Consider the following 24738-nt stretch of genomic DNA (forward strand, 5'->3'; position numbering starts at 1 on the left):
GCTTAGCCACACACTTGGTACTGTTTTCAGAGACTGGGCTCCTGTCTGCTGATAGGTAATATACGATGTGCCGATTTCACAGAATCGTACGGGAAATTTCATTGCAAGAAGTCGGCTTGTGTTTTGTTAAGTGTTTAGATCAATTTTATTTAACACAAGTGGTGACCCTAGTTATGCACCGTTTCAGATCATATTTTAAATAAGAAATGCCTTAATGCACCCATAATCATCATCTCGTTGTCTTGTGAAGTTTTGAAATAAACCAACTTTTTTCGTTGCAATATTTTTAATTGATCATTTCGTATTTTCGTTTTACCTGAATTTGGCTGCCACTGCCACACTGTTTTTAAAACCACATGGGGCTTGACTCTCAGGGATATCACCTCGTGTATATCGCCTGCATAGCCTTCGGAAATGTGTAATTGACACATTGATGTGTCATATCAATATCCTCCTCAAGGCCATGACACGAAAAAGATGTTTACTAACCCCTTTGAGGTTTGAGTGTTGGCATGGTACTTCCTGTTTAAAAAGGCAAGTCTTTTCCCAAACCGGAAGTGATGCCATTAAACCGGAAGTGCATATCACTTTCATATTAACGTTGTTAGAGGCATTGGACGTTCCGTACAAAAGGCCCACTGCATATGACATGCATTTTCCCCAACCGGAAGTGATGTCTATTAAAAAAGTGTGTGTATAGCTGTTTTATTAACTTTACTTAGATACACAGGGCTTTCGTAAATGCGTATATGCTTGTCGTAAGAGGCGACTAACGGGATCGGGTGGTCAGGCTCGATGACTTGGTTGATGCATGTCATCGTATCCTGATTGAGTGGATCGATGCTCATGATGTCAATCATTGGATTGTCTGGTTCAGACTCGATTATTTACAGACCGCCGTCATATAGCTGGAATATTGCTTGTTAAACAACAAACAAACAGGGCTTTCTGCGATGTACATGTGTTTTGTCCAGACCGGAAGTGCTTATAACTTGTGTAATTGCTGCGGGAGGCAGTGCAGCATGCCCAGGGAACTAGAATGCTCTACAACTACGGCAATGCCAGGGCTGCGTGGGATTTCAGCCAAGATAGTCAGGGACTCTTTATGCGTTGAAGATATTCGCGCTAGACGACCAGTTCGAGGTGTCATTATGGCAGACCTGCATTGTCAGCTGCAACGACAATGGTTTGGTTAAGTGACGAGTAACGTTTTATGCTTCGCCGAGCGGATGGTAGACGTCGTATTTACAGGCGTCGCGGAGAACGTTATGCATGAAACTGCATACAGGAAGTGGACAGATTTGGTGGAGGTAGCGTGATGATGTGGGTAGCGCTCTCCTACACGGATGATATTCTTCGGCCCCATGTCTTTCTCATTACGCAACAAGCGAACGTCATTTTCTAACAAGACAACGCCCGACCTCACACGGCAAGACAGACAGCTTTTTTCAGGAATCACAACACCCAGTTCCTGCCATGGCCCTCCAGGTCACCAGTTGTAAACCCAATAGAAAAGGTATGGGATGCACTTGATCAACGACTGCGAGCACGTCATTAACAACCACAGAACCGCCAACAGTTGACACAAGCACTGCAGGCAGAGTGAACATTCCCAAGTCCACATTTGGAATCTGATTGCTTCATGAGACGATGACGCCAGTCAGTTTTTCACTCTATTGGTTGCCATACAAGATACTGAGAACAAATGACCTATAATCTACCGTTCCATGTGTGCAATATGGAACCTGGGTCAATGACAATGGGGTGTGCCTGTTTTGAACAATCGATTATCATCTGTTGATTATTCATATATATACAATATACATCTAAAATCACTTTGGCGTTTCTGTATTTGCAGAGAATATATCACGTTGCCTTGGGAAATATCTGACCACCCAAACCAGTGCCTGAAAACGGGAACCGCGAGCCACGCCATAGAGATACAAGCCTAACAATTGGGCCAGCTTGAGACGTGTACACGATCTTCAGGAAATCACTGAGAAGACACATCGTGACTTTGTTCTTTTCACACAAAAAAGAAAAATAGCTGGAATAATGCAGGTTGCGTAGGTAAATTTAAAAAATCCAAAACAAATAGCAATACAGGTGGATGGGCATCTTCCCGAGGCAAGATAATTCACTGACTTTAAAAGTCCAGTTTCCACCCTTGCCGATCTAGGCTGGAATTCCTGGGCTTGATCGTAGCGCAAACCAGTGGCTATTACGAGTTATGTCCCTTCTATGCCTCTCCTATGGACCAATCAGATTCAACCTCTCGTATCACTTGCATTGCTTCAAACAAAACGGCGGCGCCCAGTCAAGACGATCTGATCGATAATCAAGATCTATATTGTGATAAAACGAGTCTCACATCGCGAAATGAATCAAATCACGTGAGCGACTTGATTAAAAACATTGGTCGGTTAGCTTTCAGAATACCGTGTCTGAGTGGGTAATCCCTGTTAAACTGCAGCATGGTATCTCAGTGGGCAGTATAACACCAGCGTATCGCCGGACAAGTACAAGCACCCACACATACGTCACTATAATAGTGCAGTCGTATAAGCAGTATTCATAAGCTAATAGGTACGGTCGGGTAGCCTAGTGGTTAAAGCGTTCGCTCGTCACGCCGAAGACCCGGGTTCGATTCCCGACATGGGCACAATGTGTGAAGCCCATTCCTGGTGCCCCCAACCGTGATATTGCTGGAATATTGCTAAAATCGGCGTAAAACCACACTCACTCATAAGCTAATATTGAAATCTTCGAGATGGACACAAGCATTCAGAAAAGCATATATGATTTCTGTATCTCGAAAACGAATATAAATCGATGAAATCCGAATACATGTACGACAAAAATAACACCACGTTCTTCATTGTTCTTTGCGATTTATCGCGTTGCTACGTCATATTAGTCTCAAATTAATACGTGTCAACTTATGATGTTTGAAGTTGCATTATTCTGTTAAACTCATTTGAATTATGCTGTGTATCTCGTAGATGTCTGCCTATTTACACACGACAGTGAAATGTTGTATTCATACGCTTGACCTACATTCTGACGGGAATTTTTATAGGTGAGGTGAAATGGGGTTTAACGTCGCGTCCAAGATTATTGCACTTATATAGCGACGTGCATGCACGTGTGTGTGTGTGTGGCTGCTTGTACTAGTCCGGACTGATGCCGATTTATAGTGCTAGCTCACTCAGACACAATATATTGACTCCGAGCCGACCAGCCCCTTAATGCTGAGCGCCAGACAGGGTAACAACAAGTACCATCTTTTAACGTCTTTTGGTATGACGCTGTCGGGGATCGATCCCCGGGCCTTCCGCTTTTCGGGCGGACGCTCTACCACTAGACCACGAAGGCTGCCGGAATTATTATAGTTCAATTAGAGGTTTAAAACGTTATAAATGGAAAGTAATAAATCAAACACTAAACGAGCTCCAGTGTAATACATTTTTTTATGAAACAAGTGAATAGTTCTGGTAACTGAAACTATTCACGGGTCTATATATTCGAACCCAGAGACCACGATGGATGTTATATAATGTTTTCCTCCCCACGGAGAGTGAGATATAACAGACCCCACCCCCTGGCGCCATTTCCAGTCTTGTGTAAACGTTTTGATTGTTTGTTTATTGTTTAACGCCACGCACATATTCCAGCTATATGACGGCGGTCTGTAAATAATCGACTGGCATCATGAGCATCGAACCACGCAATTGAGATACGATGACATGCATCAACCAAGTCAGCGAGCCTGACCACCCGATCCCGTTAGTCGCCTTTTACGACAAGCGTAGTCGCCTTTTACGGCAAGCATGGGTTGCTGTAGACCTATTCTACCCCGGATCTTGACGGGTCTTGTGTAAAAGTCCAATAATTAATTGTTAGATTAATGTAACATAATTTAATTTTTTTGTGTTCAACATCACGTAGTAAAACGTTTTATTGATTTAAAAACAAAACAAAAACATTCTCAGTTCAAATAAAAGAAACAGGCCTCTTGAAATCTCTAAAATCACAAGGTTTTACACATTCTCGACCTGCCTCTACATCTATTTGACATAAATCTAACAGATGTTATATTTGGGATAGCACTTTCTTAGTAAAGTACAGATTCTCGTACTTTTGGGGGGGTTGAGTCCCTTCCGGGATTCGAACCCACACTTGCCAGAGTGAGGCACCTAATCGCCAGCACACAAAGTCAGCGATCTAACCCACTCAGCCACCGAGGCTTCCACATGAAATGAAATGAAATGAAATGAAATGAAATGAAAGTCTGACAACTGGTTGTAAAGATCACGTACTTTGTGTACCCCTCTGACAAGTGTAAGTTGGCACGGCTCCCATGGCCGAAAGCTATGAATACACTATGCCATTTAGAAAGTGGTCAAATGTAACAAATGTTATATTTGGGATAACACTATCTTAGTAAAGTACAGATACTAAGAAAGTGTTATCCCAAATATAACATTTGTTACATTTGACCACTTTCTAAATGGCATATTGTTTATTCATTGACATAAATCGGTATATTTATGTTCACATCGGTCACTGAGGTTATTATAATACAAAATGCACAACAAAAGTTTCAGAATCTACGTAAATGAATATATATTTCCTATCTGGGATGTTTCTCTCTGTCCCCCAGACATCCACAGGGACGGCGTACCTCATACTCATACATCTCTATTGTCCGCCTCTGTACAGGGGGTTTAACAGACACCGTCGACCGTGGCGATAGTGGTTGGCTGGACAATGACTCAGACACACGCCTTCCAGCTCGAAATCTTTGCACGTCTGGAAGAAAAATAAGAAAGACAATAGATAGATCCAGATCAAATTCTTTCTTTTTCAAATTTATAAAGTCCTCTATAATACCATGAGCAATCATAAAAATATTATTTATATGTGGGCGGTCGGTAGCCTAGTGGTTAAAGCGTTCGCTCGTCACGCCGAAGACCCGGGTTCGATTTCCGACATGGGCACAATGTGTGAAGCCCATTTCTGGTGTCCCCCGCCGTGATATTGCTTGAATATTCTAAATGCGGCGTAAAACCATACTCACTCACTAATTCATTATATATATGGATCAAGTCAGTGTGGGTGAAACGGATTTTAGTGTCAGTTAGGAGGGGAATATGCTACTTCACACTGATTCAGTAATACTTTATTTCCGAGAAACACATTACTTTATACTGGTTCTGTCACCGCTTCGAGAAACGCATTACTTTATACTGGTTCTGCCACCGCTTCCGAGAAACACGTTACTTTATACTGGTTCTGTCACCGCTTCCGAGAATCACATTACTTTATACTGATTCTGTCACTGCTTCCGAGAATCACATTACTTTATACTGATTCTGTCACTGCTTACCAGAAACACATTACATTATACTGGTTCTGTCACCGCTTCTGGGAAACACATTACTTTATACTGGTTCTGTCACTGCTTCCGAGAAACACATTACTTTATACTGGTTCTTTCATCGTTTCCGAGAAACACATTACTTTATACTGGTTCTTTCATCAATTCCGAGAAACATATTACTTTATGCTGGTTCTGTCATCTCTTCCGAGAAACATATTATTTTATACTGGTTCTGTCACCGCTTCCGGGAATCACATTACTTTAAACCGGTTCTGCCAAAGCTTCCGAGAAACACATTACTTTATACTGGTTCTTTCATCGCTTCTGAGAGACACTTACTTTATACTGGTTCTGCCACTGCTTCCAAGAAACACGTTACTTTATACTGGTTCTGTCACCGCTTTCGAGAAACATATTACATTATACTGGTTCTGTCACTGCTTCTGAGAAACACATTACTTTATACAGGTTCTGTCACCGCTTCCGAGAATCACATTACTTTATACTGATTCTGTCACCGCTTCCGAGAATCACATTACTTTATACAGATTCTGTCACTGCTTTCCAGAAACACATTACTTTATACTGGTTCTGTCACCGCTTCCGAGAATCACATTACATTATACTGGTTCTGTCACTGCTTCTGAGAAACACATTACTTTATACTGGTTCTGTCAGCGCTTCCGAGAATCACATTACTTAATACAGATTCTGTCACTGCTTCCCAGAAACACATTACTTTATACAGATTCTGTCACTGCTTCCCAGAAACACATTACATTATACTGGTTTTGTCACTGCTTCCGAGAATCACATTACTTTATACTGGTTCAGTCACCGCTTCCGAGAATCACATTACTTTATACTGGTTCTGTCACTGCTTCCGGAAATCACATTACTTTATACTGGTTCTGTCACCGCTTCCGAGAATCACATTACTTTATACTGGTTCTGTCACTGCTTCCGGGAATCACATTACTTTATACTGGTTCTGTCACTGCTTCCGAGAAACACATTACTTTATACTGGTTCTGTCACCGTTTCCGAGACACACATTACTTTATACTGGTTCTGTCACTGCTTCCGAGAAACACATTACTTTATACTGGTTCTGTCACCGCTTCCGAGTAACACATTACTCTATACTTGTTCTGTCACCGCTTCCGAGAAACACATTACTTTATGCTGGCTCTGTCACTGCTTCCGAGAAACACGTTGGTTTATACTGGTTCTGTCACCGCTTCCGAGAAAAACATTACTTTATACTGGTTCTGTCAGCGCTTCCGAGAATCACATTACTTAATACAGATTCTGTCACTGCTTCCCAGAAACACATTACTTTATACAGATTCTGTCACTGCTTCCCAGAAACACATTACATTATACTGGTTTTGTCACTGCTTCCGAGAATCACATTACTTTATACTGGTTCAGTCACCGCTTCCGAGAATCACATTACTTTATACTGGTTCTGTCACTGCTTCCGGAAATCACATTACTTTATACTGGTTCTGTCACCGCTTCCGAGACACACATTACTTTATACTGGTTCTGTCACCGTTTCCGAGACACACATTACTTTATACTGGTTCTGTCACCGCTTCCGAGAAACACATTACTTTATACTGGTTCTGTCACCGCTTCCGAGTAACACATTACTCTATACTGGTTCTGTCACCGCTTCCGAGAAACACATTACTTTATGCTGGCTCTGTCACTGCTTCCGAGAAACACGTTGGTTTATACTGGTTCTGTCACCGCTTCCGAGAAAAACATTACTTTATACTGGTTCTGTCAGCGCTTCCGAGAAACACATTACTTTATACTGGTTCTGTCGCCGCTTCCGAGTAACACATTACTCTATACTGGTTCTGTCACCGCTTCCGAGAAACACATTACTTTATGCTGGCTCTGTCACTGCTTCCGAGAAACACGTTGGTTTATACTGGTTCTGTCACCGCTTCCGAGAAAAACATTACTTTATACTGGTTCTGTCAGCGCTTCCGAGAAACACATTACTTTATACCGATTCTGTCACCGCTTCCGAAAAACACATTACTTTATACAGGTTCTTTCACCGCTTCCGAGAAACACATTACTCTATACTGTTTCTGTCACTGCTTCCGAGAAACACATTACCTCATACTGGTTCTGTCATTGCTTCCGAGAAACATATTACTTTATGCTGGTTTTGTCACCGCTTCCGAGAAACACGTTACTTTATACTGGTTCTGTCATTGCTTCCGAGAAACATATTACTTTATGCTGGTTTTGTCACCGCTTCCGAGAAACACGTTACTTTATACTGGTTCTGTCACTGCTTCCGAGAAACATATTACTTTACACTGGTTCTGCCACCGCTTCCGGGAAACACATTACTTTAGACTGATTCTGACACTGCTTCTGAGAATCACATTATTTTATACTGGTTCTGTCACCGCTTCCGAGAAACACATTACTTTATACTGGTTCTGTCACTACTTCCGGGAATCACATTACTTTATACTGGTTCTGTCACCGCTTCCGAGAAACACATTACTTTATACTGGTTCTGTCACTGCTTCCGGGAATCACATTACTTTATACTGGTTTTGTCACCGCTTCCGAGAAACACATTACTTTATACTGGTTCTGTCACCGTTTCCGAGAAACACATTACTGTATACTGGTTCTGCCACCGCTTCCGAGAAACCGGTTCGGAGACATTCTCCGACGAATCCGTTATTTCATACATATTACCACCTCCGAGTTACCCATTACGTGGCCGTATACGACCCAAGAGGAATCCCAGGTCGCAAATAGACCGGAGAAGAACACGACACTCTATTTGATTGGATGACAGAGGTGTCATTCTTGATGTCTGCACCAGTACTCACCCTGGGTCGTGAACGATGTCTGGTTGGCTGCTGCCGCATCGTGAACGATGTCGTGACCGGATGAGATGAGGTGAAATGGGGTTTAACGTCGAGTCCAAGATTATTGCACTTACATAGCGATGTCGTAACCGGGACAGGATGATTAGCCCCACATGCGCAAGTCGGAGCAAATGTTAGAGGTACCAAGGTGTCTTGGAAAAGGGATATTAACAGATTTTAAAAATGCTCGGGAAAAATTGATACCCAGCACCACCCTGTACACTGTAGGTGACAGCACCCAGCCACATGCCTGTAGCACCTCCGGGGGCAGGGCGAGGGGCACTTACCTCACATTTGGCGGGCGTGGGTCCTAAGCACCCCCCTGCACACTGTGAGTGACAGCACACAGCACGATACCAGAAACACCTCCGGGGGCAGGACGAGGGACACTTACCTCACATTGGGCGGGCGTGGGACCCCAGCATCCCCCTGCACACTGTGAGTGACAGCACCCAGCACCATACCAGTAGCACCTCCGGGGACAGGACAAGGGGCACTCGTCTAGAAACACCAGTGTAACGTGAGCGTTACAAGAGGAAGATAAGTTAGCCTGCTTCTTTTTGTAACATTTATTTGACATCTTTTTGATAAAGGAACAATCTCATAATAATCAGATCTCTTACTCCGATACGCTGCATTACTGCGTGAAGATCTGACAACCCTTCCACAGATGGTCGCTTGATGGGAAAACCGCCCAAATATCAATGAATGTTGTGACAATCAGATGTCAGCTTTCATTTCTTTTCTGAAAATGTCAAGTTTTAGAAGAATAAATCCATTCAGAACACAAATATTCCATCGATTGTACTCCCTGTTGTACTCAATTGCCTACGGAAAAGACAAAGTGTATAAATTATTCACAACAATATAATGGCGTGGCCTTTCTTATTTCCATTGAGAACAGCCCGATTATCTTCGTTTTCGAGAGACATAATATGGAGACGTCGTCAGATCTTCATGCAGAGAGGTATCGATTTTTAGATTGATAAACATAAATCTAATTCCTAATCTGTTTACTACTCCTCCCTGTGGGAAGGTATCGGGTTTACATACAAGGAAATATGTTGTCGATAAAACCTTGATTCGTCAGAATATATTCCGACAAAATTTCGTCCCCCAAAATAAAAAAAAAGTATTATGATAAACTTTACTGCAAAGGATCAGTTTGTCAAAAGGGGCTTCTTCTGATATTGGAGTTAGTTTCCTTGCCACTTGCAGTAACATACCATTAGATGCATACCTTATTTGACAAACCATTGTATAGTTTGTGAGTTTGGCGTATCATAGTAATTTACCGTTATAGTAACAATACATTAACTGGATTCAGATAGTTTTACTGTGTACCGGTTTTACTGTAAAAAGATGGTGAAAAGGTTGCTGGTAATTTACCGTAAAAATACAGTTTGTCTGGACATTACTTCAACCAGATCAGAAAGGTCATTCAAGGGGGGAGAAGGATACAAAACGAAATAAACTTGTTTTAGCCCCTTAATGCCGAGCGCCAGACCAGGTAACAACAAGTACCATCTTTTAAGGTCTTTTGGTATGACGCGGCTGGGGATCGAACCCCGGACCTTTCACTCTCCGGGCGGACGCTCTACCACTAGACGACGGAGGCGGTCCGAAATAACAGAAGATCCAAGACAACAGACAAGGTAAAGCTTTCAAAACATGTCGTGGACATTTCCAAATTTGACGCATCAGTGTGAAAAATTGACTTTCCTTTGCATGTGTTTGTGACGGGTTCCACCTGTGGGGCAGGAGACACTCATCTTTCCGCGAACACATTCTATCATCACTATTTGATAGTTTTTCATAAACACATGTTCATGACATGGCCGGAATTGTACAATCCACTCTGCTTTTAGCAGAGATTTATTATGAATATGGAACATGTTCATCAAACTAGACAATGGTATGTAAATTGTCTCTCAGACGGTCAAAACTGCATGTTCATTCCTGTCATGACATTAATGCAGCGGGACATATTTAAAGTTTGAAGTCGTGGCGAATATGGCACTACACAATGCCAAAATGTAACGGGTTATTGTCATTACCATAAACTTACTGCATATAAAATGTCATAATGATGCATGCATACATGGATGAGCAATGAGTGAAAAAAACATTTAAACATGACCGTATTGTATGATATTTCAGAATGCTTTCAGTTTATATTGGAGACAACATTGCAGGGATCACATGCATCTTATTACACTTTCATCATGAATAATCATGAAGAATATTTCAATTATGGCAGACATTTTCATGGTATTATTATTATTTACAGATTAAAATTAAAAATGCAGCAAAGAGGGTTTGGGTGATCCTGGCACAGTCAGGCTGGTTAGGCTCATCATCAGCCAAGGGCCCTTGCCCCCTCTACACGCAGCCCAGAGAGCGAATCGGACATCTCCCAGGAAGCGCTGCCTAGTCAAACCCACCCACAACTTTTCGGAGAATGTGAAGACTCCCCAACACAGCAGCCTTCTGCATTACCCAGATTGCCAGAAGGGCTGTATTCCTGGTAGCAAACCCGGGTACTCTCCCAGTGTCAGTCAACAGACTGGGAGGTACCAAACCTAAGGCACCGAGAACAATGGGGAGTCGGACAACTTGGTACTTGGGATGCAAGCGTGGTATTTCGAAAGCGAGGTCCGCTTATTTGTCGTGTTTTTCCTGAATCTTGTCAATCACATTACTGTCAAAAGGGACAGAAAATTCAATGATATAAATGATTTGATTGGAATTATCAAAAAGGACAAGATCAGGTTTGTTGGCCTGGATATGTCTGAGGCTGTATATGGGCCTATTCCAAAGGATTTTGTATTTATCATTTTCCATGACGCCTTCTACATATTCCGGGTCGTACCACAAGCATGGCGAAGGCCGTAATAAAGAGCCACCCCATCATGTCGTTTAAGATACTGTGTTTGTGCCAAAACTGGGCATCCACTGACAATGTGTTGGACAGTATAATTAAATCCATTACATAATCTACATTTCATATTCACATTTTGATGCAAAATCACACATTGACGGTTTCGAGTTGGAAGTGACTGGTCCTGAGCAGCAAACAGAAAACCTTCTGTTTCACTTTTCAGGTCAGCCGACTTCATCCAAGTGAAGGGCTCTGCAGGATTGCCGGTCTTCTCAACATACTGCACATAAACTCGATGCAGTGGCCGTTCAGATAGCCTCTTCTTGAAAAAAACGAGTCTGGGCCGATTTGAAATGGCACTTCGCTTGGTTGACACTCATTTCTGTACCGTCCAGCAGTACAGAACACAGTAATTTAACACTGACAATGAGATTATGTCCACATCCTTGGCTCGTTTAAGAAAACTGTGGAATGCCTTGTTTTCATCATGAGTCTAAACATGCTTCCCAAGAGAATCATCAGACAAATAAATGTGTGCAAAAGTGCACAAAACAATTCTATCATGAAGAGCCTCCACATTAATGAAACCACGCCCTCCCATCATGATTGGTAAATATAAGCGATTGAGGTGATTGAGTGGTGGGATCTTGTGGTGGGATGATTCTTCGTGTGAGGGTGTCAGAACCCTGAATTTCTTGTTTCGTCCAATCAGCAACACCAAAAGAATACGAAATGACGGGTACAGCATAAGTATTTGTGGCTTTGACTTTATTGCGAGCGTTCAGCTATTTCTCATTCATTGTCATGAGGTTATGTAATCAATACCGATAGTATAGTAACCTGTCGTCCAAAAGAAACTTTACCAGAGTTTCAAATCACTCTTGCTAAAAAACAACAAAACATACATGCATGAAGTAAAGTGAAAATGACAATCATACTGCGACCGAGAATGACGTCAGAGCCCCCCAAAGTTGGGTGTGGTACAAAAGTCGAGCTTTCAGAATCATGGACAATAGGCAGAGTACATAAACAATCGCTCACGTTCAATAACAAGTCATTAGTAGCGTGTGTGACCACCAAATGCCTCAATACACGCAAAAACCCTTCGACGCACAGAAAAAGTCAGTCGTCTGATGAGGTCACGTGGGATTTGACGCCATTCTTCGTGGAGGGCCAAGATCAGTTCTTGCTGGTTGGCTGGAGAGTGTGGTCGTTGTCGAACACGACGATCCATCAAGTCCCAGAGGTGTTCTATGGGGGACATGTCGGGTGAGCGTGTAGGCCACGGTAGGACGTTGACGTGGTTGGCTGCGAGGAAGTTAGTGACAAGTCTGGCTGTATGGGCTCTAGCGTTGTCATGCTGATAAATGACACCACGTGGCTGCTGTTGGAGAAATGGTAGGACAACTGGACGAAGAATGTTATCCATGTAACGCTGAGCTGTCAAGTTTCCGTCAACGATGACCAGCGGTGTCCTCTCCTGCCCACATATCCCTCCCCACACAATGACACTCCCTCCACCATATGGTACGACCTCCTGCACGCAACACGCCGCCGTCCGTTCACCCATTCGGCGGTAAACACGTTGTCTTCCATCAGCCCTAAACATACAGAATCGACTTTCGTCAATGAAGACAACCCTCTGCCAGTCACGTCGTTGCCAACGTCGTACAGTCCGGGCTCATCTCAATCGCAGACGACGATGTTGCGCTGTCAATAGCTGTCCTCTGTATGGTCTAAAAACCCTGATTCCATGAGCCCTGAGTCTCCTGGCCACTGTCTGTCGACTAACCCTGTGACCTAAGGCATTTGTCGCCGATGACGTCACTGTCAGGAAGCGATTTCGGAGGTGCAAGGTACGCAAGTACCAGTCATCATTGGGCGTGGTCACCCTGGGTCTGCCTGTTCTTGGCCTGTCAGGGGTCCGCCTTGTCTGTCTGTAACGTTGCATCAAGTTGCAATTGGTAACGGCAACGCGGCAGCAACCGAAGGTTCGTGCAATATGAGCGTGGGTGGCTCCCATCTGTACCATACCCACGGCTCGTTCACGTTGTTCGACTGTGAGTCGTGGCATTTCTTTTGTGATTTTTAATCACTGTGGATGTCTGACTTGCCGTTGCAATCGTTTTATACCCTTACCCGCACGTGCATTTGCAGTTTTCCGTGGTGCACGTGTTTTTCACTTTTTCGCGTGTTATCTCGCAAACATGTAACAGACGATTAACATTTTCTGCATGCACTATTGTTGTATTTAGGTTATGTGTTTTAGATAGACTTCATCGAAAAATTGTTTATACTTTGTCTGAAATTTATATTTTCAGTTGGTAAAGTTTCTTTTGGACGTCATTTTATATTATTTTACCATCAGTCAAATCACAATTAACCATAAGAGAATAAAAAAATGATATCGAATAAGTGACGGGAAATTGGGAGTATCCTTCCGTTCAAGTTATATGGCGACTTGCGTGTGTGCGTGAGTGCGTGAGTGCGTGCGTGCGTGCGTGCGTGCGTGCGTGTTTCTAATTGTTTAGTGCCAGCCCACTGAGATACCACGCTGCAGTTTATAAATTCGTACTAGACCGCCTCCGTGGTCTAGTGGTAGAGTGTCCGCCCGGAGAGCGGAAGGTCCGGGGTTCGATCCCCGACCGCGTCATACCAAAAGACGTTAAAAGATGGTACTTGTTGTTACCCTGTCTGGCATTAAGGGCATGGTATCTCAGTGAGCTAGCACTATAAATCGGCATCAGTCCGGACTAGTACAAGCAGCCACACACACACACACATGTGCATGCACGTCGCTACATAAGCGCAATAATCTTGGACGCGACGTTAAACCCCATTTCACCTCACCTATATATTCGTACTTACCTGAATGTGGGGAGAGCGGCATGATGTCCCCCTGTATGTTGACAGCTCCGGGTTCCCTGTTTCGCACGATGGAGTCCCAGGACCTTCTCACTTCTACCCGAATGTCGGGTCGGTTTGCATAAAAAATAACTTTTCCGTTTGAGATCTCTGTAAAATGAGATAGGATGCTATCTAAAAAGCGCAATGGCAGTTGTATTCTTTCATGACATATGTTTTGTGGGCCAGTGGACCGCCTGATTGGCCTGGGGCGGTCGGGTAGCCTAATGGTTAAAGCGTTCGCTTGTCACGCTGAAGACCCGGGTTCGATTCCAGACATGGGTACAATGTATGAATCCCATTTCTGGGCCCACTTGCACAAAGCGATCTTAGCGCTAAGACTATTGTAAGCCTATGTTAAAGTATGGGAGTTACGATCATCTTAGCGCTAAGATCGCTTTGTGCAAGTGGGCCCTGGTGTTCCCCGCAGTGATATTGCTGGAATATTGCTAAAAGCGGCGTAGAATCAAACTCACTCACTCACCGACCTGATTGACCGTTAACAAAAGCACACAATTATTAGTTCATTGGGCAATACCTATTAGATGTGTGCTCCTGGCTGTTTGTGTTTCTGACAGACTATTATTTTCGGCCACTGCTTCAAGAAATATGCAACCAAGACAATTTTCGCGTAAGGCCTGTGGGGCAATTTAAATAAAATATCGGTGTCTTACTGTCAAATATTAAATTCAATTGAGGAAAGGAAAAGTTCACACTGGAATTTGAGAACTTGTGACCACACATGACCACAGGACCGTCCGGGTCTATTCCAGCCAATATAAAGCTGAAACAATAAGCCCACCGTCTTGTATCCACATCGACACATACCACCCATGCTTGCCGTAAAAGGCGACTATGCTTGTGGTAAGAGGCGTCCAACGGGATCGGGTGGTCAGGCTCGCTGCCTTGGTTGATGTATATCATCGTATCCCAATTGCGTGGATCCGTGCTCATGATGTCAATTACTGGATTGTCTGGCCCAGATTAGATTATTTACAGACCGCCGTTATACAGTTCGAACATTGCTGAGTTAAAAAACGGCGTTAAAAAACACAGAAAAAAACAACACTAATCTAACCTGGCCCTACGAACTCCTTCTCACTCATCTCATGTCTGCGTTTACTGACACGTGCCCAATTTTCCTGATGGTCCGACGCGACTGCGCCGCGAATAGTGTGCGTGTTATTTCAGTGTTATAGCATATGGCTCAGCGTCGCTTGAACGACAGGCCTTATTACTGTATCCATGAACCTTCGGCTCTTTCTTTAGCCTATTTGGGGGCACGGGTGGCCCAGTCGTCTAAGGCGCCGCGATTCGCTGCGCAGAGTTGCGTCCCTTGGGCACGCCAGAAACCTATGATTGTGGGTTCGAATCCCGCTTCGCCCCGATTATGTTTCTAGGTTTGTCAGCACCATACCCGTGCTCGTGGGTTTCACCAAAGTGGTAAACGTCTGAGACCTGCATCACTTCGGGCTTTCCGCCCAAATTAAGCTGACACGCTCTAGTATAACTGGAATACTGTTAAAAGCGGCGTTAAACCCAACTCTTTCACTCACTCACTCTCTAGCCTATTTGGACTTACCTTTCAACCGGGGTAGTCGTACTGACGTAAAGTTGGTGACTAGGACTGCGAGCCCATACTCGTTTCCACCATAGGGAAATGTTTGGTTCCCCCTGATCACCTCTAGGCTAGGGAGGCTCAGGTCCATGTGCTCATCCGAACCTGCGATCAGTACGAAGCCTCGGACGTACCGTATGTTACGTAGGAAAGTTAGGTCGTAGTTGATGTTTTCGTCCGTAAGCCATGTAACGACGAGGTTGCCGTCCACGTAGGTGCAGTTGGTGTATAGTTGTACCGTTTTGTTGTACCACCAGCTATCCGAGCCAGAAGAAGACAAAGATGATCTGCTCCCGGAACATACTGCAAGGATAGAGTACACCCACGTCACATGTTTTCGAGCCCCTAAACAATATGTAACCACGGTCATTTCGCACCTCATGATGTTTGTTTGTTTGTTGTTTTACGCCACACTCAGCAATATTCCAGCTATATGACGGCGGTCTGTAAATAATCGAGTCTGGACCAGACAATCCAGTGATTGATATCATGAGCATCGATCCACGCAATTGGGATAGATAACATGCATCAACCATGTCAGCGAGCCTGACCACCCGATCCCGTCAGTCGCCTCTTACGACAAACATAGTCGCCTTTTACGGCAAGCATGGGTTGCTGAAGACCTATTCCATCCCGGCTCTTCTCGGGTCACTTCATGATGTAATATGTGTGAAGCCCATTTCTGGTGTCCCCCGCCGTGATATTGCTGGAATATTGCTAAAAGCGGCGTAAAACCATACTCACTCACTCATGATGTAATCAATGCAGACATTTCTGAGCCTTCTGTAGACACCAACGTGATCGGCAACTGGTCAAGTTACAGTGTATATTGCGAATAAAGGTACAACGAGGTAAAACATTCAATCAGTAATTAAAACACACCTCAAAACTTACTTTTTCATATATGCACTTTTTATTCAGACTTGATGTGATGATAATTGTGCCTCAGAACAATTGTATGTGCCGATGATGCATCGGCTGCTGTTTGTGAACCTCCAGTGTGTAATGTCATGTGACTTGTCATGTGGTGCATCTATTTTTAACCCGACTGTAATGGAGAGGCTGAAATCAGTTGACCGAAACAAGATGGCGCCTGCTTATCACTAAAATTAACAAGACACGGTCATCTGATAATCCAAGTGTTAACAGAAATGACGGTTCCCTAAGGTAAGACTTGAGGATTGGCCTTGTTATTCGACACGTAATGAGAAATACTTTTTAGGGGCTCGAAATCACAGTACGCGAGGATATTCTATTGAAACACATCTGTGACGTCATTATATTGTTTAAACGGTCCATTATTTTTCAGGAATGGAGAGTTGTTTGTCAATTATAATTAATCTTAAACCAACGTTTCAATTTATTTACGCTTGGAATAACGAAACTATTTCTTTCTTAATTTTGACAACTTTGTTTGTTTGTTTAACGCCGCACTCAGCAATATTCCAGCTTGTGACGGCGGTCAGTAAATAATCGAGTCTGGACCAGACAATCCAGTGATTGTCATTATGAGCATCGATCCACGATCAGCGAGCCTGACCACCCGATCCCTCTTACGACAAGCATAGTCGCCTGTTCTACCACGGATCTTCATGGGTCCATTTTTTATTATTTTTTTAAATTTTGTCGGAAAAATATGTGTCGCCAGCGTTGTCTTACAGTGGGTTACCTATAATAATGTTCATATTAAAATCAATTAAACTGGGCGGCAAAAGAAAGTATAGGTCGAGTTCAATGATCGATAAAAAAAATAACAAGAAGGGGTTTTGTTGTGAATCATAATATAATCTAGGGAGGGGTAACAAATGATTGACCGACCACAGTTTGAATGAAATTGTGCAATCACAGGTAACGTGAGTGAGTGAGTGAGTATGGTTTTACGCCGCTTTTAGCAATATTCCAGCAATATCACGGCGGGGGACACCAGAAATGGGCTTCACACATTGTACCCATGTCGGGAATCGAACCCGGGTCTTCGGCGTGGCGAGCGAACGCTTTAACCACTAGGCTACCCGACCGCCCCCACAGGTAACGTAAGCTCAAGGTAAACAATGGTGGGGTAAGAAATTTCATTTTCAAAAGTTGTCTGAAATGTCACCAAAACACACAAACACTACAAGTTCATTGTCGACACAGTTGCCTCCAATAGCGTGTATGACCTCTAGCTGCCTCAATGCATGCTGTGATACGCCGCCTCATCGATGACGTCAGTCTTCTGATGACGTGGACTGGAATCGTTTGTCATTCGTCTCTCAGGGCCTGCTGCAATTCTTGTCTGTTGACGCGAGGCTGATGGCGTGCTCTAATCTGTCTGTCAAGATGATTCCACAGATGTTCAATAGGATTCATATCGGGTGAGTGGGCAGGCCAGGGCAAAACGTCTGCTGGTTCAGAAAGTTCCGAGTCAGTCTTGCAGTATGGGGCCTGGCATTGAGATGAAACAATGTCCCCTGCTGTTGGTTTTGTAAGAACGGAAGCACAACTGGCTGCATGACTTGGTCGCTGTACTGCACAGCGTTCAGGTTTCCCTGTATAAATCACCAAATCAGTTTTCTGATCTCTGCAAATACCGCCCCACACCATGACACCTCCCCCGCCGAATAGATGGACCTCTCGAATACACGCTGGAGCCTCTCTGCGTCGATAAATTCGTTCTCTGCCGTCATTTCGAAACAAGTTAAACCGACTTTCATCAGTAAAAAGCACTCGACGCTTTGCAGACCATTGTGATGTCATTGGTTACCATGACGTCACAAACAATCAAATGACATCACTAATGGCTCTGCTACTGAAGCTGTTAGCAGTACTTTTTTACACTGAAGACACTGCTAATTGCTGTCTACAATTTGAAAAAGTTGGAAGAATGATGTTGGATGATAAATAAAATCTCACCCTCGTGTCTTTTGATATCAAATATATCAACACTCGTTGATATATTTGATATCAAAAGACACGAGGGTGAGATTCTCTATGTCCCAGCGCTGTTGCTGCCGTCGCCGTTGCGAATCTGTTTCGCAGGTGAATGAGCCGTATCTGACCGTCTTCCAGTGGTGTTGTCACTCGGGGTCGTCCGGTTCTAGGCCTGTCCTGTGTCCTCCCTGTCTGCCTGTACCGTTGAATCAGCCTGGCTACTATCTATGGTGCACAAACAAACCTTCTGGCAATTTGTACCCGTGTTCCCCCCATTTCGGCCATACCTATGGCTCTCTCTCTCTGTGCTCCTGTGACAGTCGTGGCATTTCTTTTGTGTGCTTTCATCACGTGTGGTTATACCCTGCAGACGAACGCATTTATACAGCTAGCATGCACGTGCAGTTTATGGAAACCTGTTTCACCATTTTTTTGTCATCGCACGAGCGCCGTCAAAGGTGGCGCGTTCGGGTGAGGTGTTTTTTGGTACCTGTTCCTGGGCCGTGAGTCATATTCCCAATACCCACTTTCCACTAGTTATCGCTGGTAGTAGGAAAAATACAAATTACAACCTATACTTTCTTTTGCCGCTTAGTTAAGATAAACCAACTTTGACAATAAAAAAATGAGATAAACATAATTATCATATAATGCTCAGGTTTCTCGGAGCCAACGGAGAAAACGATATCCGTTGGGGTCATATGCGGATACAGATGCAAATATCAAAGGTCAGTTAGAGACTACTTCCTGTGTTTACAAACAAACATGGCGTCGCTCTTGTCATTCGCCGATCGAGTCAGAATTAACCATCGGGAATCTGGAGGAATTACTGGGATAATTGCTATCATTATGAATAGAATAGTCTAATATACTGAAAATCAGTGTTTAACTGTGACGTAGCTAAGCGAGTGTGTTTGGGGATGGTAAATATCCTGTTTTGGGATTAAACATTGTATTTAGCGAGCCTTGGCGAATGACAAGGGCGACGCCATGTTTGTTTATTTATTTATGACACGCGTGTGTGCTAGTCCGGTACTAATGTCGGTTTTAAAGTATGCTGCAGTTTAACATGGATACCCAACTCCGACTCATTTTACTAAATACGAGCTAACGAGTCCTTGTTTTATTCGCTTAATGCCGAGCACCAGGCAGGGTGCGTGCGAGCGTGCGTGCGTGCGTGCGAGCGTGCATGCATGCGTGAGTGAGTGAGTGAGAGTGAGTGAGTGAGTGAGCGAGCGAGTAAATAAGTCAGAGCGAGAGAGTGAGTGAGTTTGGTTTAATGCCGCTTTTGAACTTTACCAGCATGTCAGATTAATGTGATCAGACATTTTCCATTTTGGTGATACCTCCCAAAAGTGAGTGAGTGAGTGAGGTTTAACGCCGCTTTCAACAGTATTTCAGTTACACCACCGTGTTTTCCTTTAGTAATTACCACATATATGGAATCAAAATTATGTATTATGCTCGATACGGATATATGCGAGTGTTATAGTTTTGTCATAGCGACTGATTTATGACTACCATTGTCTGCAGTACATTTGACTTCAAGGGCAATTTACCCTGTAGCCATGTCTCCATAACTTAATTGTCATTACGTTTTAGGCGCTAATCCCCGTTGTTAATCCTCACCAACATTTCATTGTATTTTGACTGTCAGTCAGCCTGGACTACCATATCACTTCCCTTTAACTACTGCTTTTTATAGTATGGCATTTATTGCCCTAATTGATCATCCCATGAACTGTGTTTGTTAATCACGCCCATATGTCCAAAGCAACGTCGTTGTCTGTTTGTCTGTCCATTGTTGTTCATTACTATATATGTGCTACCATTACATAGTTACTAGGGTGTTAGTCAGGCTTGGTATTCCGAGTGCTGGCATAGGGACGACCTCGAGCAGGATATGCTGCTCGTAGGAAACGCCCTGAGGTGAGCTGGAAAGTCTGCTCATTGCTGTGTTTGTGTTGTCAGAGCAGGTATTCCGCTCATTGTGCAATTATTGTTTATTGTTTACATGTTGTGCATAAAGCGTTCCGGGACAGTGATGTCGATTTTGTCCTTTATTCCCCCAAGAGCTAATTCCCCGTCAACATGCGCGTTGATAGTTTCATTCTAAAGATAAATCGAAGTATGCTGCCTCGATTGGTTCCATTAACACACATACATACTGTTTGGGAACTTTAGGCAATAGTTTGTATTAGTAAGACGACATCTCTTCGATGCACGGGACTTCTAAAAAGTTCCTATATCAGGTTACCTCATTTGCATAATTTTATCGTCCGCCAACACTCCGGCGCAGTAATGATTAGCATTACACCGCTAATTTGCATATCACATGACCGGACTTTTCCTTTGCTTGAAAACAGACGCGTTTTGTCTGAAATGAGACCAGACTGGCCTAACGGAACCCTTTCGGTGCGCTTTACATATTGTTTTTCATAATTATATAGATATGCCACAACATCCACAGCGAGGAGCATGACAAGACATCTTTAAACATTGAAGTGACCCTGTCGCTAGCTCTCCGTCGTGCGTCAACGACAGCACGTGCACCGTGGAGCCGTACAACCAATGTAAACAAAGGATAAATACGCCAATGGAAATAGTTCTTCACTTATTGTGATATTTTCTTAATGAAAGTTAACCTTTTCAAGACATGTGTAAAAGTGTAGATTATTTTTAAAAATGAAACAGGGGGAAATTATTTGGTGAATGAACTGTGTTAATGTGACGAATCGTCACATCTCGCTGACCTAAGGCAGAGGTACAAGATTGACCGCATGGTATCACAGGCGATATCGCATGCACATGGCTCGTGTCAATGAGAATCTCAGGCGACTGTTTTCAACCTACTACGTGTGTATTTTTTTGTCAAATGCAATTTCAAAATGAATGCTTTCTTGTACCTTTCAGTATACATCAAACCAAGGAGTGCACAAAATACAAGTCGTAAAACCTGTAAAAAAATCCTATCTCTTTAGTACATAATGACATTAAAAAACACACACCTGTATCGCTTTCCGTGATACCTGTCTCGGGGATGTCATTCGACGAAAGTTTCAGACTTACAGCCGTCCTCGTGGCCAACGCCAGGACCACCATTGTTCCCAGCAACATCATCACTTCTCGAGTGGTACTCAACTCCGCAAGCACTGTAAAGTGTGGGGTATGTGCGCACAGGATGTATGTGCTTACTGAAATCGTCGGCGACAGCAACCTTTTTATCTACTGTAATATCGTTTCTAGTTTCACAATTATCTAATTCACGTTAATTAATTGATAAGAACATCCGGCCGAAAGACCAACCTCCGCCCTTTCACATATTAGAAAATAGTTTCACATGCTCTTAAAAGGTTAACTTATTGTATATTGATGTGAAACCTACGGGTAATTCTTCTCCGGATGAATTTTGGACATCACAATAAGATCATATGCAATTCGGTTAGGAAAATTGTATTGCCATAGGAAATATGTTTTGGAGGTTTGAATGGTATGTTTTGGGGGTGAAACAGTAGTGGCAAATGTACGCGACCGTCACTAGAATGCCCACGAGGTAACTGCAGCTGACAGCTATTTGCAAGGTACATACAATAGTGGCATCCTTTGTTTTTTACCGCTCGTAGGCGTCATTCTCACTGGTCGGGTTATCTAAAATCAGATAGTTGTTTACGTGGATGCCACAACTGACCCAATTTGTTTCGTGCTCCCTCTGTTTATGATGACCCGTGAAGATTCCGGGTAGGAATAGGTCTTCAGCAACCCATCCTTGCCGTAAAAGGCGATTATGCTTGTCGTAAAAGGCGACTAACGGGATCGGGTGGTCAGGCTCGCTGACTTGGTTGAAGCATGTCATCGATCCCATTTACGTGGATCGATGCTCACGATATTAATCACTGGATTGTCTGGTCCAGACTCGATTATTTACAGACCGCCGTCATATAGTTTGAATATTGCGGCGTAAAACAACAAACTAATCAATCACTGTGTATGCTACACTCTTTAATATCTTGAGATATAGCTAATAAAATAACAAAGTGCTATTTTGTTCATATGTGAACCTTTTGTTTGCGTAAATGTACTTGATGTCTGTAAATCTCCTAGTCTCCATGTGTGTTACTTTACTTTGGTAATATTTAAGCGTTTGCAAAGAAGGTACACATTAATCTTTAACCGCGCTTATAATTACAAACACAATTTTAAACATCCTTTCATCTACACACTGTCATTGTTTATTGCGCTATTTGGACCGTCTAGTGGTAGAGCGTGCCCGGAGAGCTGAAGGTCCGGGGTTCGATCCCGGCCGCGTCATACCAAAAGACGTTAAAAGATGGTACTTGTTGTTACCCTGTCTGGTGCTCGGCATTAAGGGGCTAAAAGAAGGACTGGTCGGCTCGGAGTCCGTATACTGTGTCTGAGTGGGGTTTTCATGTCAAACTGCGGTATCGTATCTCAGTGAGCTAGCACTATAAATCGGCTATGAACTTCGCTATGTAAGTGCAATAATCTTGGACGCGACGTTCAACCCTATTTCACCTCACCTCACCTCACCTCACCTCACCTCACCTCACCTACGGGCCTGAGTGTAGCGGCAGCATGTCCTGGTGAAACCCACGAGTGTATATTGCACACAGACCACAACAAGATTTATTAATACGATCAGAAACTCGACGTGACAGCAATATGAATGTTTGTTACAGAACGCCGCACTCAGCAATATTCCAGCTATATGACCCTAACCTGAAGATAAGCGAATCTGGACCTGACTATCCAGTGATCGATATTGTGAGCAACGATCCACCGTCGGAATACCACGCAAGCAACCCAGTCACCCACCCATCCATTTAGTCGCCTCTTCCGACCAACATAGGCTGCTTGGGACCACGACCTCCACGACATTGCTCAACTGAGGATACACGTGTTCAGGGGACAAATGAGAGAATATTAAGTGAGTGAGTGAGTATGGTTTTACGCCGCTTTTAGCAATATTCCAGCAATATCACGGCGGGGGACACCAGAAATGGGCTTCACACATTGTACCCATGTCGTGAATCGAACCCGGGTCTTCGGCGTGACGAGTGAACGCTTTAACCACTTGGCTACCCGACCGCCCCGTATATTAAAGAGTATTGCACACACAATACTATACTTTCAAATATTCGGTCACCTGTACATTTGGAGGGTTTCTGGTAGATACGTCCAGTATAAATGGATTTTTGTTTGAGACTTCATATTTTTTAACGTAAAAGGGGAAGCCTAGATTCCCGATGGTGAATTTTCACACGATCGCCGAATGACAAGGGCGACGCCATGTTTGTTTGTAAACACTGAAAGTAGTCCCTAATTGACCTTTGATATTTGAAACTGTATCCGCATATGACCCCAACGGATATCATTTTCTCCGTTGGCCCCGAGAAACTGCCCATTAGATGATAAATATGTTTAACTCATTTTTTTATTGTCAAAGTTGGTTTATCTAATTTGTTGTTTGTTTGTTGTTCAGCAATATTCCAGCTGTATGACGGCGGTCTGTAAATAATCGAGTCTGGACCAGACAACCCAGTGATTAATATCATGAGCATCGATCCACGCAATTTGGATCGATGACATGCATCAACCAAGTCAGCGAGCCTGACCACCCGATCCCGTTAGTCGCCTTTTAAAGGGGCGGCCGGGTAGCCTAGTGGTTAAAGCGTTCGCTCGTCACGCTGAAGACCCAGGTTCGATTCCCGACATGGGTACAATGTGTGATGCCAATTTCTGGTGTCCCCCGCCGTGATATTGCTGGAATATTGCTAAAAGCGGCGTAAAACCATACTCACTCACTAGTCGCCTTTTACGACAAGCAGAGTCACCTTTTACGGCAAGCACGGGTTGCTGAAGACCTATTCTACCCAGGAATCTTCACGGGTCCTTAGCATGTGGACTTGAATGGATCCTAAGTAGGGATAAACCGTTAGTCTATGTTTTTTAATTTTTCGAAGACAATCCGACATTGGCAATGTAAAAACTCAATAGACGCTTCCCTCTAAAAAATAACTTCGTCCTATTTGCGACGCCATCAAGTTGCGAGCGCTTGTTCGAAATCTCCAGAAAATGACGTCATGATAGAACAATGTTTTTTTAAACC

General features: G+C 43.5%; 1 protein-coding gene across 1 annotated transcript; it reads right to left on the minus strand.

Annotated features, from left to right (window-relative positions):
- Nucleotides 1–872: 872 nt before the first annotated feature.
- Nucleotides 873–21793, minus strand: LOC139445964 (epidermal growth factor receptor-like). The gene is made up of 5 exons (XM_071227211.1): nt 21620–21793; nt 15666–16004; nt 14048–14194; nt 8693–8799; nt 873–4812 (listed from the first exon to the last, which is right to left on the minus strand). The coding sequence occupies exons 1-5, from the start codon at nt 21729–21731 to the stop codon at nt 4702–4704; spliced, it is 816 nt and encodes a 271-aa protein (XP_071083312.1). The 5' UTR covers nt 21732–21793; the 3' UTR covers nt 873–4701.
- Between the last annotated feature and the right edge of the window lie 2945 nt (nt 21794–24738).

This window comes from Haliotis cracherodii, unplaced genomic scaffold, assembly GCF_022045235.1.
Source record: "Haliotis cracherodii isolate W230 unplaced genomic scaffold, xgHalCrac1.p SCAF_6, whole genome shotgun sequence".
In the NCBI taxonomy this organism is placed as follows: Eukaryota; Metazoa; Mollusca; class Gastropoda; order Lepetellida; family Haliotidae; genus Haliotis; species Haliotis cracherodii.